Source organism: Phalacrocorax aristotelis, chromosome 1 (assembly GCF_949628215.1).
Source record: "Phalacrocorax aristotelis chromosome 1, bGulAri2.1, whole genome shotgun sequence".
In the NCBI taxonomy this organism is placed as follows: domain Eukaryota; kingdom Metazoa; phylum Chordata; class Aves; order Suliformes; family Phalacrocoracidae; genus Phalacrocorax; species Phalacrocorax aristotelis.
In genome coordinates this window covers 98,886,594-98,905,076 of record NC_134276.1, presented here as the reverse complement: position 1 = coordinate 98,905,076, position 18,483 = coordinate 98,886,594, and the positions used below count along the sequence as shown (strand labels likewise).

Below are 18,483 nucleotides of genomic sequence, written 5' to 3'. Positions count from 1 at the left end.
TTTGTGATAGGGGTCTTAATTTCCTTTTCTCTCTCTGGCCAAGATTGCTAAACATTGTAGACAACCTGGTCTAGGTTGTTAGGCTGAAGCAGCAGTGAGCACTGCTGTCTGAGCACAGGCACAGGGGCATTACTTAGGGCTCCCTCCAGCAAGCCTCATTCCCATTCATAATGCCACTGTAGCAAAACGGCAGACTCTTCGGTTAGCTCACTCTCCCCACGCCCTTTGTGACAGCAAATGTAGGAAGTGGAAGGAATGGTTCATGTACAAGCATAAGGGATCTGATGCTGATACCACTTCCTCACCTGCTCCTACCAGCCTGTGCTTTTCTAGCTGTGGGGATGACGCGGTAGGACCCCTTCCCTCTCCTAGTCCCGCACACAGGCCTAGCATGGCCTCACAGTCCTCTCATGCCACAGCGGTCGGCAGTTAGATGATGAGGGGCCAGTTCAGAGGAGACAGTTTACTACAGAAGATGCACAGTGGAAATCCTCCCAAACAGAAGTGTCCCAGAATCCTCGGGGTTACATGGCAAGCTCCCTTCAGATGGCCTATTCTTGTTCACACTGTTCCCAGGCTGTCTGATAGCCATTCTGGTTGGCCAGGGCTCACCCCTGCGCAGGCTGATTGCTCATCGCAGGCTCTCCTTCCCGTATCGGTTTTCTCCTCAGAGAGGTGACCGTTCAGTAAGCAGCGGTGATGAAATACTGCTCTACATATGCGCTGAAAGTTGCTTTCAAAGGGGCACAGCAAGCCCTCAAGCCCTCCTCAGAGCATACATACCTCTGGGTCCTCAAGGGAGGCTGGCTTGTAGTAGCTTGTACGAGGTAAGTTAGCCTTGTAGCTGACTTCTCGTCTGTGTCTTACATATTGTAGTTGGAGGGCTTATTCAGTTCTTGTTTTAAAAAATGTTTCGAACACTGTAATTAATTTTTACTGTGAGGAAAGGTACCTGCCTTCTTGTCTATGCCTTTTATACAAGAATTAATAAAATGTCTTTGCCAAGCACTTTTCCTAACAGCTCAGAATAACTATGGCTATGCGGAATTATTTATGAAAATACAGTTAGGCACATTTAGCTATGCTGCCAATATCATTCATTCACTTTCTTGTCATTGTACCTGCAGCACCCAACAGCAAATAACTATAAAATTTCCATTATACCAAATGGTATATAAATCCTGAAGTCAGCTCTATGAACATCTTTATTTAGATATAACCTTCTTTTTTATTTAAATGTATTAACTTAACAATACATTGTAGCTTAAAAGTCCATTAAAATAATGTCTCTCTAATAACTCTTGAAATAATTTTAAAGTCACTAAGTGAAGCTAAGAAACCCACCAAAATTGTACATTTTTTCATATACATTTCACAGGCTGTTATCTCATTTCAACTAAACAACACAGCGGGCTAATAATAAATGGGTCATTTTACCTACCCATTCAAACTGTTTGTCTCATGCATTGGCTCAACACTTTCCTCACAGGCTATATTTTTAAAATGAATATACACGCACACATGTGTCTTCTGTATGAATATACAGAACTTAAAAGTTTCTTCTCCAAAAGGCTACAAATGGAAGTATTATATGTGCACAATATTGTATCTTGCACGTATTCCTAAGCACATTAGAATAATTTAACATGAAAGCTGAGAAAACAGTGTTATATACAAGATCTGACACATAAAAGTGAAGACTTTAAAACGTATTTTGTTTAAAAAAATAAACCTCTTCTGAACCTCTTCTTTCACAGTTTTTTCTAGAAAGCTATCTGAATTCCCAAGCCCAGTTCCGTTTCTGCTAGTTTCCCTCTCACATTCATTGGTGTTGCTTCATCAACTTTAGCAGAAGTAAAACAGTTTTCAAAGGGCTGGACAGCAGTTTGAAGTTCAGAATACACAGGCCCTGGCACAGAAGTGTCTGTTTCTACCAGAAAGTTTTCTCCAGTAGCTTGTAACCATGGCTGAAGCTGTGCAAAAAGTACTTCTGCTGTTGAAGTGTCTCTTTTGCAAGAGTCCCCTCCTTCTCTTCCAAAACTATTTTGACTTAGTGAAGACTTATGTGTAACCATCTTGTTATTAAGAGCCTGACCTAAACCCACGGCAGCATTATATACTGCTAAATTCAAACTCATATGACCCTCATCATCATCTTTATATCTAAGGGAATAAAATAGAAAATACAAGCTACAACCATAGCATTTACAGCAGAAAATAATAACATCATCTAATTAGATTGCCAAAACTGAGAATGTCAGCAATTAAGAGATTAATTAGATTGCTATTTATTAGGTGGCACTCAAACAAAAGACACTCTATGTGAAGGGCCCTGCGAGAGGGTTCCAATAAGTAGCATTTATCAAACACGTCATGTAACAGAAAATAAGAGATACCTATCCATAATGATATTTGCTGGATTTTCTTGTCCCAAAAGGGAGACTATGGCTTGTTTATGCTACAGAAGCTGTTGATATATTTATATACTCTTTTTGGTGGATACAACTTGCAGGCACAAAAAACTTCTTTCAACAATCTAGGTTACAAGATTTTCAGTGGTAAAAGCTATAACAGCAAGATGACTTCCCCCCCCCTTGGTTTAACCATCTCTGCACTAGGTTTTCCAGCACAATAGTGAAACCTAAGCAGTAAATTGTTTCATGCTCAGATGCTTAAAATTGAATCAATCTTAAGATAGCATTTAATATCTGGATCTCTTAAGAAATATTTAAAAAAAACCCAAAACATTATGATCTGAACAAGGATCATCTGGTAACATACCTGAAACGGGAATGACTGCTGAGTTTATGAGCTTTTCGAAGATGTAGGGTCAACGTATAACTCCAGGAGAAACATTTCTGGCAGATGTGGCATTTGTATTTCAGAATGCCATCACTCTTGGAAAGAAAGACTGTTAGAATCATTGAAGGCTTGCACGTATATATGACCAAAAAATAATCCTTTGTTGAAAAGGGGAAAACCACACTAACGAGATGAAAACTTTTTGAAGTTAACTTCCTAAAATGTTTAAACTGTGGGTTTAGAACTTGTCTGATTAAGGAACTCAAGTGAACATCGAAAGTCTCTGCATTGGCCATTAGTACTGCAGATATCTCCAACAACAGTGTGACACCTTTCAACCCCTACCATTCTGTGACACATAGCTTCCACTAAAATATATTCATTTTACAACACAGCAGTGATCCTAACTCAGAAAGTTGAAGGAACAGGCAACAAGCATGCATAAGCTATAGGAGCCAAAACTGTATTTTAATGTTGTGGCCAGACTCACCCGATTAAAAGTGATGTAAGCTTTACACATTTTATAGTTCCTCTATTTTCAGGTAACTTATTGGCTCCAAGGATGAAGTACCAACATGAGAAGGGTGACATTGGATTTTAATCCCCGAAATAGTTTCCTGTTGAGATTAGGATTGGCATGTTCTTTTTTTTTTAAAAAAAAAGGAAGGGGGAGAGGGTGTGTCCAGAGTTCAAGACTGTCAGTATGCAACAGTATGCAACTGCATGCACCTAAGGTAAGCACACAAAATCTGTAGGTGAGGATGAGTCAGGTATTTGCATAATATTTGCAAGAGTCCTAGAAATGTGTGCAAATAAATACTTGATTTGATGCAAGAAATGTAACATTTCATTAATTCACAAAAAATTAAGCACACATAAATTGGAAACTTTAGTCTCATTTATAGCAATTTATTTTATTCTGCTATTTAATATACTCACCACATGCACTCTTTTATAATGCTGTCTCAAAGTTTGTAAAGTCCGTGAAGTAAAACCACATCCTTCAACATCACAGCTGTAGGCATCTGAATCATTGTGTGTTTCAACATGTTTATGCAGATCATACGCGTTCTTAAAACTGAATACAAAGTAAAACAAATAACAGATACAATAGTACAGAGAAGCAGTCTTGTGGTTAATGTTTAGGACTGGGAGGTAGTAAATTTTGGCTCTGACAATGACAAGTGAAAGCGGAATATGTGTAAATCACTCTCTACCTCAGTTTTTCCACCTGTGAAAAGGGAATAGTACAGACATCACTTTGATGTGCTCTGGATTTCATTTTCCATTCCCTCTTTCTTCCCACACATCCACACCATGCCCAAATCTGGGTAATTTTTCCACAACCATGTTGCAAGGCATCACCCTCTCTTTCTGTTCACATTTTAAAAATTCTTAGCTATTATTGATGGGTCACTTCATCCTCTCTGGTCTAGAAATTCAGATTATTTCCTTCTGTCCACCCACAGTGTGAACACAGAAGTACTTCAATATCTGTTCACTCTATCCCACTTCCAGCATACAAAGGCTAGACCTCTCACCTTCTCTGGCAAAGTTAAACATAATTTGCCAACGGTTACATATGCAACTTGGTCTATCATATCACAATGCCACTTCCCCCCCCCCCCCCCCCCCGGCCCCCCCCATTTCACTGCTTCATATCGTGAAAGGAGAAAAGAAACCACCATAGAAAAATGAGAGTGCAAGACAGCAGAAGATATAGTAACCCTGTGGCAGAAAAATCACTCAAAGACTCTGACTCTCCCAGCAAAGAGCCGGCAAATCATTTCGAATGGCAAACCCCACAGTTTAAGGCACTACTGTTACACACCTCAACTTGTCGTGATGACCATCTTGTAGTACACATAGTCTTGCCAAGAAAATGTCGCTTTTAACCCACCAGACCTACTTGCACCAGAAGTTCATGAACTACAATGTCTCAGGGGCTGAAGGTAGATGAATCTGTTAGATTTCTTCACTGAACAGTTGATTATCTTTGTCGTTGAAAAATTTTCTTTCTTTACTAACTTCTACGTAAAACACTAACTTGGTTCTGCAGTTCTCCTCACATAGCTACAAGCCTCAAATTTTCTTACCTGCTGTCACAGAGGTGACAATGGAATGGACGTTCATTGCAGTGTCGGAATCTGATGTGTGCTTTCAGTGAGGAGACACTTGTGCATACCATATCACAAAGGGCACATGTAACATGATTAACTAGTAAAGAGGGTAGAAAGCAAGATACTTTCAGTTATGTATCAACTTTACCATGGCATTGTCTGCTATGACATATGACCAAAAAAATGTATTAAATTATCAGATTAAAATTAACATATTATAATACATTTGGGAATAAAATATACAGATAAAAATATTTAAGTAGAATGCAGATACAATAGAGTAGTAAAATAATGGTCAGTCTTATGACATTTCAAGTTACTTTCAAAAAACAGATGGTAAGGGAAAAAGATGTACGGGATCACGTTTCACTCTCTAGGCTCTAACACAAAGGATGATTATCGTCTTGCCCTTGGCACTTTGGGAGGATTTCTAAAAGGTGGATGTTGTCTGGAGGCCTTCTGACAGACAAGCACTGGCAAATCTACTTCTAGTGTTTAAGGTATTACCACTCTTAAAAAGGTGGCAGAAAGAATATCTGTCTGATCTCTGCCTCCCCATTTCACATTCAGATATATTTGCTTAAGGCATAATAACGCTAGGCGCTTGCTAACCTGCCAGGCTATGAACTGCAATGGCCGAGACACAGGTTTGCTCTGCCAACTCTGGAACTGGGGAGAACCTCTGGCAGATTGGCAGGCAGGATGTAACATCTTAAGCTGAACAAATGCTTGCTTTGCTGCACATGAATCGGCAACCTGATGAATGCACTAGGAAGAGTCTCATTAAAGAAGTTTTGGATTTAGACAAAATCTGTAATATTTAGGACTTTGAAACAATGTGTTATTTATAATCAGCCCAGTGCTTTACAGGTGGCCAAAGAAAAACATGCAGTTGAAGTGCTCATGTTTTCTCAAAAAAGGAAGTAAATATAATGCACTGTAACTATTCTGGAATCACTCCCTGCACAGGCACTTCTCCTTGCAGTTTGATCTAAACCAGGAAAAATTTTTTTCGCCCCCCCCACTAAATAGCTTCATGTAGAAAACTAGTCTGGAATAACTTAATCTGCAAAACTGCATCAGTGAAGTTCAGCAGTCTCTTGAAATGGGAGTATCTAACAGTTCACTTAGTTAACGGGCATGTAAGTATGTCCACGTAGGGAGTGATTTCAGAATACCTACAGCATTTGCATTCACATTACAGCTTATTTCAGAATACCTTCTTACACACAGGCACACTCTTTAGAAGAAAATTTCAATATTTATCTATACCAGTGAACTATTATGAAATATGCTGGGGTAAGAACCTGAAAATGTCATGTCTGCACTGGCAGTCTGCACTCACATGCAGACATGTATGCTGCCAGAATTTTTAAAGAAAGCTGAATCATGAACTAGGGAAGTAACTGGCTCTAATATCCAAAGGGACTTAAATGGCGCCTGAACAGTTGGACCCAGGAACGCCTTCCAGCTCCCTCAGCCAAGTTTACATTGAAGCTGGTTCGCTGTGGCTTACTGGGACGTGGCACAGGTTCATATCATCCTTGTTCCTACATCCAGCCACCTTGTGATTTTCCCTGGCTGTGCAAGCAGGACACAGTCTGAATTATCAGGGGACAAGGACAGCCAGGCACGTCGTACAATTCAGAGGTTTAAGTGCAGCCAGACTGACCAGAAACAAATAGTTCAGTTAGTGATGTGCTTCATTTAATCAATCTATCTTAATGTGTGTTATGCTTTAACTAAAAAAAAAACAACCAGAAAACAAACAAAAAAACCCCACCAAACAGCATATTTAAACTGCTTCATTAGCTATTAAAAACAAAACAAAAAAGATTTTGTATTTATTTCCAATTTCTATCCAAAGTCACCTTGAGACAAAGGAATAAAACTAATAAAACAAAAATAATTCTGTTTTCTAATGGAAAGTACAAAAATTAAGATAAGTTAATCAGATCATGTCAACTACAAAGACATTTAAATATGAACATGGTCAGTTCTGGTGGCTCACAGTAAGCACCAAATCAAATGCATAGCTGTTAAGCATCAATGTGTTGACTTGCAGACAGTGAAAAATCACATTTCCTTAAGAATGCAACTAGAAAGTAGAATCTACCCTGACTGAGCAAGTCTGCACAAAGCTACCTGTATGTTTATACAACCTAAATGACTGGTACCCAGGTCTGGCTACATGGTTCAAATATTCTTATTCCCAACACAAAGACCCACCCCTCTCTCGGCTTCTGCACTTCCTGTATGTCCAACAGCAATATCACATGTTTCCTTGTGCTTAGATGCTGTAGGATTCTTTCCCAGCAACTCATAGCTGCTGTATTATAACTTGTGGGAATAATCTGGGGACCTCAGGGAGGTTGTGGTTAGGTCAACGAAGGACTACGCTACTGATTATGCACTGCAAGGTGAGCAGAGTCGCAGCCCAAGCTAAAACACAGCTTTGGCTTTAACCATTCCCCTAGTCATGAAAGCCAGTAAACAGAGATGCAAGTGAAGAATAAGCATCTGCACAGGAGCTACTGCAACACAGAAAAGCTCCTTAAAAGTTTTGATCAGAAGGTATGGAAAAGGGAATTTCCATACTTCAGAGGGAGGGGCAGCGAAATTCTTACCTTCCAACATTTGTAACACAGTTGCCCTGGTTTCATATATTATTTTTCTTAGCTGATAGAATGATACTTATAACTCTGTAGTTTACCAAACCTGTTCTGTACCAGGTGACCTTAAGAAAAGTATGTTTTATTTTTAAAAGCTCTGACTTACCATGTCCCCTCATGTGATCCCGTAGCAGCCTTTCATTGGCAAAACGTTTCTGACAGTACTGGCAACCAAATAGTTGTTCTGAATTCAAACAGAAACTATTTAATGGCAACACAAATAACTTATGGAAGTTTTATTAATTAATAACCTATAGCTGCCAGTTTAATGAATAAACTAACACAGCACTGAGACAGTTTCAATATACATTTTCATTACTAATACTCTTCAGAAGAAAATTTAGCTTAGGCTTAATGAAGAGGATTGTTTATCAGTAAGCTAATTTTATCCTAAACAGATTAACAATCTGTTCAAAACCCTAACAGTTTGAAATTTGAGCTCTTCTGTCAATTACCTAGAATGCAAATACTTTCATCACCAAAACATCCACAATTCCTAAATATATTCCAAGCACTTAAAAACAGAAGAAAACCAACCACCTCTCCCTTCTTCTTTAGCATGCAGGAAGGCATGCCAGCTGATACACAGTACATTGAGGTAGGGAGTGTTCTGGTGAAGAAAATAATTCGTGGAAAAGAAAAGCTGAAGAGAAGAAAATTGCCTTTTGACCTGACAGTAGTTCAGTGCTCATTGGGATTACTTGCAGAGATTTTGTAATCCAAGCCTGGCTCTTATGGAGGTTCTCTCTTCAATAATCAAGTTTTTACCGTTCATGGGCAGTTTCCCAGTGTCAGTGGAATGTCATGCTGTGCTATGGGCACCAAGGGAAGAGAGGCAGTATGATGCCACAGCTGCCAAGTGAATAGCTTTTCTGCTGAAACACGGATCTAAGGGTGTTCTGTTGCTCACTTTCATTACACCCTAATTCATCAGACATGCAATGCCAAGAGAGCTTCTATGCTTCATGAAAACTACTGCCTTCCTGGAGTAAACCCTGCTTTCCTGCAAGGGACTTACACAAAAAAATAGGAATATTTATGAAAATACCCATGCACATTATCACAAAGCACCTTAAATGAAAACCTCTTAGAAATATAAACAAAAATAAGAGTATATCCACTTACTATCTTCTGAAACTTGTCTCTTTGCATGATCAAAAAACTTAGTGTTATTGGAGAACATTCGTCCACAGGTAGGACATGCTACAATTCTTTCTTGCGTGTGGGTTCTTAAATGATCCCATAGCTTATGTTTTCCTTTAAATACACCTAAACAATCTAAACCAAACAAACAGAATAAAAGCTGCATGAGTACTGTATTCCTTCTTGTGTAGAAACAGACAAGGCTATTACATACTTATGTCTTACTGTTATATTTTCAGAAACACACAAAAATGCTTCTTCCTGGAAAAAAATCAGACTGGTACTATTACAAACATCATGTGACATTTAACCCTGCAAATACCCATGCCAAAGCCAGATTATTTGTTAGTAATCAGAATTCTTTGAGACATATTGGCCAAGTGTCTCTCAAAAATTTCAGCTTTGAATCAGCAGAGAGCATGCCGCTATACTTTCTACCCTCATGTGTCACAGTTTTTGACTCCACATGTATGCTCACACAGTAGAATAGAGAAAATGTTTATTACTATTTATGTTGGGCCCCTTCCCTTCCCCCATCACAGAACGCCAGCAATCTTCACAGTCTCTGGAGAACCAGGAGAACAAGATGGGGTAGCGAATATATGTCAACTGTACATGTCAGAGAACCCTGCTTACTGGCCTCTTCGGTTTTTTTATCTGCACGTTTTCCATCTTTACAGACATGTTCACAGAGTTGTTAACCACAAGCAATCAGCTATCCACCAAACAGTCTTTGCATACAAATAGCTACATCCTCAGATCTCTTGAGCTCAGGAACAGTCTGGTACTGTGGACACAGTGCAAGTTTTAACAGTGCAAGTAGAAAGCTCTGGCTATTGACGTGTGACAAATAAAGGGAAAATCCCTAATGGGTTAATGTATTGGTGCAAATGGAGCTAAAGAACTACTTTCAGGAGAAAACTTCAGGCAGATGTGAAGGAACAGCCTACCCTCTCACATAAGGAGAAGCAGCCACGAGACTCTATCATCTACCTAACAAAGAAAACAGCTACGCAGAAAGCTAGCTTTTTAGAAAGGTGAAATAATAGCCTGGACCCAATCAAGGACTCTTCAGAATCAAGAGGGCTAAATTCAAATTCAAGAGCAAGAGGTAGGGAAAGGTATTCTTTTGTGGATGACGCATGATAAGAGTAATAAAGTGAATCAAACTCAGTGACAGGTTGAATACCTTTAGTCTCAGAAATTAATACATAAAATTCATTTCACAAAAGGGATTTGCCTAATTCATTTAACCAAGTAGGTGCATTGTAAGTTCCATTTCTACTATCCATCTGGACATTCACTCAAGTGGAACAAGAATGTAATAGCCTTGATAACAACCCACATTCACTCCAATCCATAGAATGTAGACAGCTTCCTGGAAGGGAGGTCTGAGCTCCAGATGAACATACTTAGTCAAGGGATAGAACTCCAGATACCGTATTAAAAGACAAAAGAAATTCTAAAACCTCACCTTGCCTACAATGAGGAACCAGGATCATCAATGTCTCTTTCACCTCTACTGTGTACAGGATACTTCTGATCAGAAGGGGCCATAGAAAAAAGACAAGCTCCCACGTCTAGATCAGAAGCTTGATGACAGATTATTCTTCTAGTGCAACATGAAGATTTTTGTCTCTGTTTAACCCCAGATTCAAAATGTGATATACAGGACATCAGATTGAATCTCTCTCTTACACCCTTCCTTTGTGAACTTTGCCAGAGCCCTGAGTATACCAACAGTCTCTGGTTGCCCTGACCAGCCCATAGCCATCTTTCTCCGCAATCCTCCTCTGTAGCCAATTCCATCCCACACATCTAAGAGTTTAGTTGTGTTTGAGGTCTGGTCTAATACGGTGATGCTGTTCAAGCTTCATTCACACTTCTGTGAAAACAGCGAAGTTGTGAGAAAGAGGAGTGAGAAGGCTTATCTGGGGCCTCCACTCACATACCCTGTGCTTTTTGGCTTGGGAGCTGAAGTTTCCCACACCTTGCACCTCACTGGCCCTGCTTCTCACTTGCTATCTGGACTTCTTGGCTTGACCTCAGACCTGTCTTTTCACAGTGGACTTGGCTGGTGATCACTGGGCTGTGGCTGACCCTGGCTAGCACCACCAGAACTGCTCTGTTCTTGTTCAGGCTCAGTGAGACAGCACCCTGTCAGTGGACGTCCCTGCCTGACTAACTGTCATCAGTTTGCCTCCCCTTGCAGAGCAGCCCACTCTAGCTGTGCCCTCACAAATTCAAGCCAACTCAGACCACCAGCTAGTATACTGAGGGTCCCTGGAAAAGACTGTTCATTTTCTATCTGTTGTCCCAGTTCCATGACAACTGCTTCCTCACAGAGGTAAGACCTTACTTGCCTGTCCTTGCTTTTTAAGTCTGGGGGTGTGAATGAGAAGTTATCTTTCCCTGCCTGGATGATTCTGCTTGTCAGATTCTGTTTGTCACTTTCAAATGATACTACCACTCTGAACATCAAGATCACAGACTAAACGGACCCTGTAGAACCCAGGACTTACTGTTTTGTTCTGAGTTATGTATTGGTCTCAAAAGGAGCTTTCTTAGTTCCCCAGTGATAGACAACCTCCATAATTTCAACAGGCAACTGCTGCTGTATTTTAAAATACCCTGTTAAAATGGCTCTCCTAACTTATAACTTGTCCTTCTCTTATTACAACTGAAGCTTATTACTTCTCATCCTTTCTAGCACAAACATGGAGAACATAGGATTTCACTGTTCCTAACAGGAGGGTATTTCTTAAACATATTTGAAGACATATTATATTCCTTTTCTTCCCCATTTTGCTTTTCCCATTCTGTTATTTAGACTATACAGTCAGAGGGGTCCCTTCACCTCTCCTAATGGGCTATATTTTCTAAAGCTATGATCACACTGATGTGTGATTTTTGTTCCTCCAAGGACTACAGGTTCTGCACTGTCAGGTCATGGGAGTGAGATCCCCAGCCAAAAACCAGTGCATCTGTTAGCTAATCACAAGAGGGAGAAGGAACAATATTATGTCACCTTAATCCACTGATGGGATTTTGTCATTGCTGTAGTGAATACCTAACCCAAAAACTAACTTTAACCCATAAATTGAAAAGACACTTATCTAGGGGGGTTCACCAAGAGGATTCCAATCAAACCTGGACTTTGTTGACACATTTTACACGACAGAGGCAAATTGATTGGTTTAAGGCAAGCACAGAATGATCTGTTCCAGGACCAGAGTTCCACAAGTTGTCTCATCATTCTTCAGCAGAAAGTCTTTTCTTCTGGAGAGGTTCTGCTCATACACTTGTAGGTCTGAAGCTAAATGGCATGCACATCAAATGGCAGTCCATAGTTTAGCCCTTACTCAAACAATCAAGGCATCTGCTATGAAAGACTGTCAATGGAATGTGGCTTCTACAATAGAGCCAAGGGCAGAACATCAGCTTTGAAGCCATGACGATAATTTTAACACAAGAGGTAGCTAGCAATATAAAGAATGCATTAAAAATGCTTTTTCTCACCACAGAGTTGAAAAAAAAAAAACTAGGACAGCAATAGGCGTGCTTCCCTTGATTTGAAGGGAACAGATGAGGGAAAGCAAAGAGTAAGCTCACCGTGAAAGATTATTGTGACGGAGACAACCCCGACTCTGAATGGTAGAATATAAGCGAAAAGCCTGTTTGAATGGTATATGAACTACCAACCACAGGCAGAATTATGAGGAAACCCCACCCCGTTCAGTGCTGGCAATTGTCAGCTCAGATTAATTGAAGTTGAGGGTGTTCAATCCCATGGAAAATAGGAACTATTCTACTTAAATCATGATGCCTATAAAATAGAAATGTTTCTGCAACTCCTTAAGATAGATGAAAAAGTATCTGAAGATCTCTCACAAGTGCCTATGCAATACGTAGCACTAAGTGAATTTTGTAGGAAACGCTGCAGTAAAATACTTTTTGAAATAGAATTTTTTTAATGTGAACTACCTTTCCAGTGACAATAAACAGCTTGCTTCTGATCTGTAACAGTTTCTTCCTCAGTAGCATTGGCATGAAGAGCAACATGTTGATAAAACCACACTGGGTTATTGAAGGTAACCTGAAAACAATATAGAAGCATGGAGAAGACAAGATAGTTTTGGCAGGGTATCAGCTGACAGGAGCATAGAATTAAGTGTCTTTAGAAACCAAACAGACACCAGTAAATATTGCAGTAGTATTTAATTAACTCACCTCAACACAGACACAATTACGTCAACTACAAAAATGTAGAACATTCTGCTGTATCCACCACAGAAACCAGGTCCTGAATTTTCACCTACTATCTAGTAGTTGAAAAGTCTGTCTAGACTAATTGAGAGAATGCTACCCATTCTCTGGGGCAGGGATGTGTCTGTTAATGTATTTCTGTTTATTTATTTCTTTGGTATATTTTTACCTTCTCCACTCCCTTCACTTCTACCTGCTCCTAGTCACAAGAAGGCTATGAGGGCAATGCAGTTAATTCCAACAGAAATGGGAAGGCTGCACAGTGATTAAACTGAATTAGGTGTTATGGACACAGCACTCCATGAGTCAGTATTTATGTGACAAGGGGGACTAAACCTTAATTAACTTCTGCCTCACTCCACAAAAATCCACACCTGCACAGAGAAAGTAGACTGCCTGTTGCATTTCCTTCAAGTAACAAGGGTGTCATTCAACTGCATACTGTCATCAGTTGCAATTCAAAGTATTCCTCCCTGTTCCCAATAATTTAACCCCTTAAGCTCTCTGTTGTGCTAGCACAAGTTCGTTAGGCTACATATTGACTTGGGATAAGGAATTGATCTGGCTTTCAACCAAATCAAAACACTGGGGAGAGGAAATGGGGAACAGGTGAAACTCCTTAGGCTGATATTGCCACTGCCCATAACATACAGCTGATTCAAACTTAAACAGCACTGGGGTTTTTTGGGGTTTTGTTGTGTTTTTTTTAAAGAAAAATATATAAATAAAAAACCTATTTATTTAGTATTATCTGCTTTTAATCATCCTAATCTTAGTAGAGTGGATTGAACTAAACTGCTAGGCATTCTGTGTGCAGAACAGAGCATTCACACAAGGAGTTAATGCAGGCAAACTGCTGCATTTTAAATTCATGCTGCAATGTATTTCACAATAGCTCCCTCAGGGAGACAAGCCCTTATATCCTCTGAAGGGCTTGAAACACGATCTGAGAGATCCAAGGTCTTGTGTATATAAATACATATAGGCATATTAAGGTGAATCAACTAAAAGTATTGAGCTAGACAGTGATCGAAAGCTTCTTCACTTCTTAATCAGAGTAACCATACGGGTGTTAAATCCATTTTAATTTGTTGGCACCATCTCTTCAAATGTTTTGCCGGAACTTTCTGGAATATTTCTTTCTATGTAAATAGGAGAGAAAAGGAGAGAATTTTTGGGGATGTTGGCCTGAGTCAGACACTTTACCTTTGGGGAAACTGAATCTGACACAGTAGGAGGCACCACAAGAGTCAGGGGAAGCTGTATGGGTGATTTTCAAAGAGAATTGTATTCATAACTGTGGGAACATAGTTGCAGGATGGTGGGAAAGGTAAGCACTTTTCCCTGCCCTCAAAGTTCTCCTCTTTCACAGTGTGCCCTACCCCACCTCCTGGGTCTAGTCTAGCCTGCCTACTAAGTTGGGAAAAATTCTTTTAATTAATAAAATTCACAACATAGATTGAACTTGAAAAAACACGTATAAAAAGATTTAGCAAAATGCTATGGACTAAAGGATTCCATCAGCCAAAACTGCCCACTTACAAAAATGAAAAATGGAACACAAAATCCATTAATATGAAGATTTTTCTTCTGTTTTTAAAGCATGTTTTTCAAAAGACTGTGCTTACTGACAGATGCAGCAAAGCCAAATTCTGAAGACTTTGAAGTTTTTCTGAAACTCTTCATTTTTAAAACAAATAGATGAATAATAGCAGTACACAAGTAAAGACTGATTGGTATGTATTAAAAAGCATTAATAACAAAAATAACTATGGTAAGAAATAATTCCTATAAGCTATGAGACATAATGGCAATAAGTTTTGTTTGAGACAATACCTTGTAATAAAACTTTGCAAACAATCCAAAAGTTATCATAAATAATGCTCTGTATTTTATGTTTAGGCTTACAGCTTTAAAAAGAGCAGCATGGGGTACTTCCATGCTTAACCCACTAGTAAATAAAAGCCTTTATTTCTCACAGATTGACTCAACAAAATTGCCTCTCTCTATAAACTTCACTCTGATTTTTATGTCATTCCTTATTTCATGGAGGGAAAATTAATGAAAAGAGAAGTATCTAAGCATTATATGAGTATAGATATTCTAGATTCAGAGCCAAAAGAGCCAAATGGATATTTCTAGACATTCTGTCCAGTAATAGCACACAGATGAGGATGCACTCACCTTTCATATATGCTATGGAACAAACAATCTGTAAACTGAAATGTTAAGAGGAAACTGAAAATAACTTTAGACCTACTAAGGAGGTTAGCAAAGCAAAGCGTGAGCTATAACCACCATCAGAGAACAAAGTAATTTTACTCCATCACTGCAGTATATTTAGTCAAACATCACATGGATCCTAATTCGACTGTGATACACGTGAGGAATAAAAGAACTACGTAAAGCACCACCAGTCTGACATTCCCTTGCATGGAAATATTTCCATCCTCCTTAATGTTTGTTTATAACCTCAAAAAGCATAGTTTATGTCATAAATTAATTTTATCACAACTTTGACATGAAAAAGTCATAGACAATAGAGAACTAGGATTTAAGGATGATAACCCATGAACCACTGAAAGGCCCAGAGAGACATAAGGAAGAAAGGATCAAGTGCCTTTGGAAAAACATTAAAGTTTTTTGTTTTGATTTGTAGTTCAACATTGCTAAACCTACATCAGATTTGCCCACATGAGGTTTGCAAAATTGTTTAGGTTTACAGTTTTTCTGATTTCCACAGTGCAATGCATTTCAGTTGTTTCTTCTTTGCCAATATTTTGTTTTCAGTTATATAATTTAACTCAAACAAAGCAAAAAACTCATACACCATGAAAAAAATTAATGCAGATCAGAGAGACCATTTTCCTGCACTACTATTTGCTCCAATAACTATCTTACTCAACAGTTACACAAAAGGAGATGGTAAGAATACATCACTTGTGGATGCAAAGGTAATGCTCAATAGCTATAAATAACAGCTGAGTTTCTGAGGCCAACACTGACAGAGAAAGTGCTTCCCTATAATGTCATATAAATATGAAGCCACTTCTGATTGGAAATAAACATCTCCAAGAAGCAGAAAAAAAAAATATATAGGCAGCACTATTTATGTTAACACTGTCAAAAAAAGATAGCAACTGCTAATCATCTTGGTCTACTTGATGCACAGTTGAAACTGAATGGATAATTATTTTATTTAATACAGGACACCAAAAAGCGGTCAAGATACAAGCCATTTTTATTTTAAACCAATCTTGGCCCCATTTGGACATCAGACTTACATGAACAGCCTGCTGCAAATGTCTGATTTCTGTCCCAGTTAAAAACAAACAACAAAACACAAACAAAAACCACAACACAACACCAAAAACCAAACAACATTTCCATCTGACCAAGGAAACATCAGATACTCTGATGCCTTTCTTCAGACAAACAATAAACACTCTGGACCTGTCTACAAACTACCAAGTTCATTAATTTATCATTAAACTGGGTATATTAAAGTTTTGCTTATACACTCTTAAAACACAAGAGAAATTGCATCTTTGTCAAAAAGATCATCTTAGCAACCACAAAAAGAAAGAAAACCTGAATTCGCGGTTGCAGATGCTATGCAAATGTGTTGTTTACATTCTTGTGAATGCTACTATAATAATCATCATGTATGACTTACAAAGATAGTGAGAAACATTATTCAGAGGTAAGACTGAGCAAAAATTCCCAATAGTGAGTCAAATCCAAAGAATGCTGAGTTAAAATTAGGAAAAGAAAAAAAAAAAAGCAATATCTCAACATATTTCACTTACATCACAATTCTCCCAATGGCAAACAAAATCCTCCGAAGTCTTTGGTGACTGATGCCAGCTACGGCTGTTCTGCAAACACACCGGCAAATCGTGGTGCAATGCCCGTAACTGAGAGCCTATGAATTTTAGCTTGGTGTGGTAACTGTGAAAATTGACATGTATTATCAGCTTTCTGGGATCTTTTGCCCCAAATTCACAACCTCTCCACCAACATGGGTACTGCCCTAAACATAAGAAAGAAGTAACATTTTACAGAACACCACGTGAAATCTGCAACTGTGCACCACAACAGCGAGAATGCTAACAGTACTTATAGTTGTAGTAACTTCACAATCTGCAAGTAACCTTACTAGAGAAGCTGGTAATTGCTATTTGCTGATAACGCACTAGATTAAACTTGCAAATCTGAGTGGCAAACAGATTTTCCACTGCCTCACAACTGCAGCAATACTAGAGTGCTTTGTACCTTAAAACACAACTTTTTGCAGAAAGGCACTTCATAGATTCAGTAGGAAACTTTTGTAAAAATAAGTATTTTCTTAGGTAAATACTATGACACTCTTCAGCTTAGGTCACAGAGACATTGTTAATGTTCATCCAATTCTACTTTTTTCACCTTTAATTAAAACTCATTCACCTTTAATTAAAATGTCTACACCTGTAATTATACTTTATTACAGTGTTAAGAATAAAGAGCAGGATACACAAGAGCCAAAATAGCTATATTAAAAAGTCTAGTATATTATTGCTATTACATCTACAGAGACTGACTATAATTTTCTGCGGAATATAATTTTTTTAATTTTTCCTTTTAAGTACATTTAACACTATTAAAAAGACGTAAAATACAATACCTGTCACAAAATAACACCAGTGTATGTATCCATATAGTGCAAATACCATATAAACAATAAAAGTTTTCATTTTTCTATAAAGATTCATACAAGTGCTACTTTAAACTTAGAATTCTTAAGCAGCAGGCCAGTTCCCTGAGAAGGAAGAACTCTGCCATTCAAAACCGATTTCCCAAAATCTGTTCTAGACAATTGCACCTGCTGATGCCCTAATCTTAGGAAAAAAAAACCCCTCAACAGTTCTCATGATATCACCTCGCCAGTCTCTTTCCATATTAGTAATAGCTATCGATACAAAAAAAAATCCAGGGCAATCAGATATGAAGCAAAAAGCAGGTATAAGCCTTTGCCTAAGTGCTTCATGCAGCTGGGCCTTAGAAAAGCTATGGACATCTGCAGTGCAGGTAAACTGAAATCAGTATTATTTTCTAGGCTAGGAATAATCTTCCAAACTGCAACGTAATCTGCGTGACAGATGAGACATAAATGACCTGCTGTTTCCAGGGGATGCTGTAGGTACTCTTCCAAGTGTTCCGCAATATGATTACAAAATTCCTCCATGCATTTCCCTATAAAGCAGCATTCTTTCCATTCACACGGTAATATTAATTCAGCATTCTTAAATTTGCTTCCAGGGGCCATTGCCTAAAATTTTTGGAAGTACAAATAAGTTTTAGTTATTGTATTACATTTCTGTAAATTTCTCTTGTAAAAATAGCAGTTAAGATTACAGGCTCCTAGATGACATGAACATTTCTTTGTTTTCTTTTTTGGTTTTTTTTTTTTCCTTTTTTTAAATTATTGAATACATTATTTT

At 38.5% G+C, this 18,483-nt stretch overlaps 1 protein-coding gene across 1 annotated transcript; it reads right to left on the bottom strand.

Annotated features, from left to right (window-relative positions):
* Window positions 1-1,662: 1,662 nt before the first annotated feature.
* Window positions 1,663-18,308, bottom strand: LOC142053031 (histone H4 transcription factor-like). Its single transcript, XM_075084133.1, has 9 exons — window positions 18,158-18,308; window positions 16,813-17,036; window positions 12,722-12,833; window positions 8,720-8,872; window positions 7,701-7,778; window positions 4,899-5,019; window positions 3,742-3,880; window positions 2,782-2,897; window positions 1,663-2,163 (listed from the first exon to the last, which is right to left on the bottom strand). Exons 1-9 carry the CDS (start codon window positions 18,306-18,308, stop codon window positions 1,764-1,766), a joined length of 1,494 nt encoding a protein of 497 aa, XP_074940234.1. The 3' UTR covers window positions 1,663-1,763.
* Window positions 18,309-18,483: the final 175 nt, after the last annotated feature.

Bases quoted from the DNA above. Each gene is read 5' to 3' on its own strand.
- LOC142053031 (XM_075084133.1), bottom strand. From the start codon at position 18,308: ATGGCCCCTGGAAGCAAATTTAAGAATGCTGAATTAATATTACCGTGT. The intron at 17,037-18,157 runs GTCATTTATGTC...TCTTATGTTTAG, and splicing joins GCATCCCCTGGAAACAGCAG to GGCAGTACCCATGTTGGTGG. The intron at 7,779-8,719 runs GTAAGTGGATAT...GTTTGAATTCAG, and splicing joins GAGACAAGTTTCAGAAGATA to AACAACTATTTGGTTGCCAG.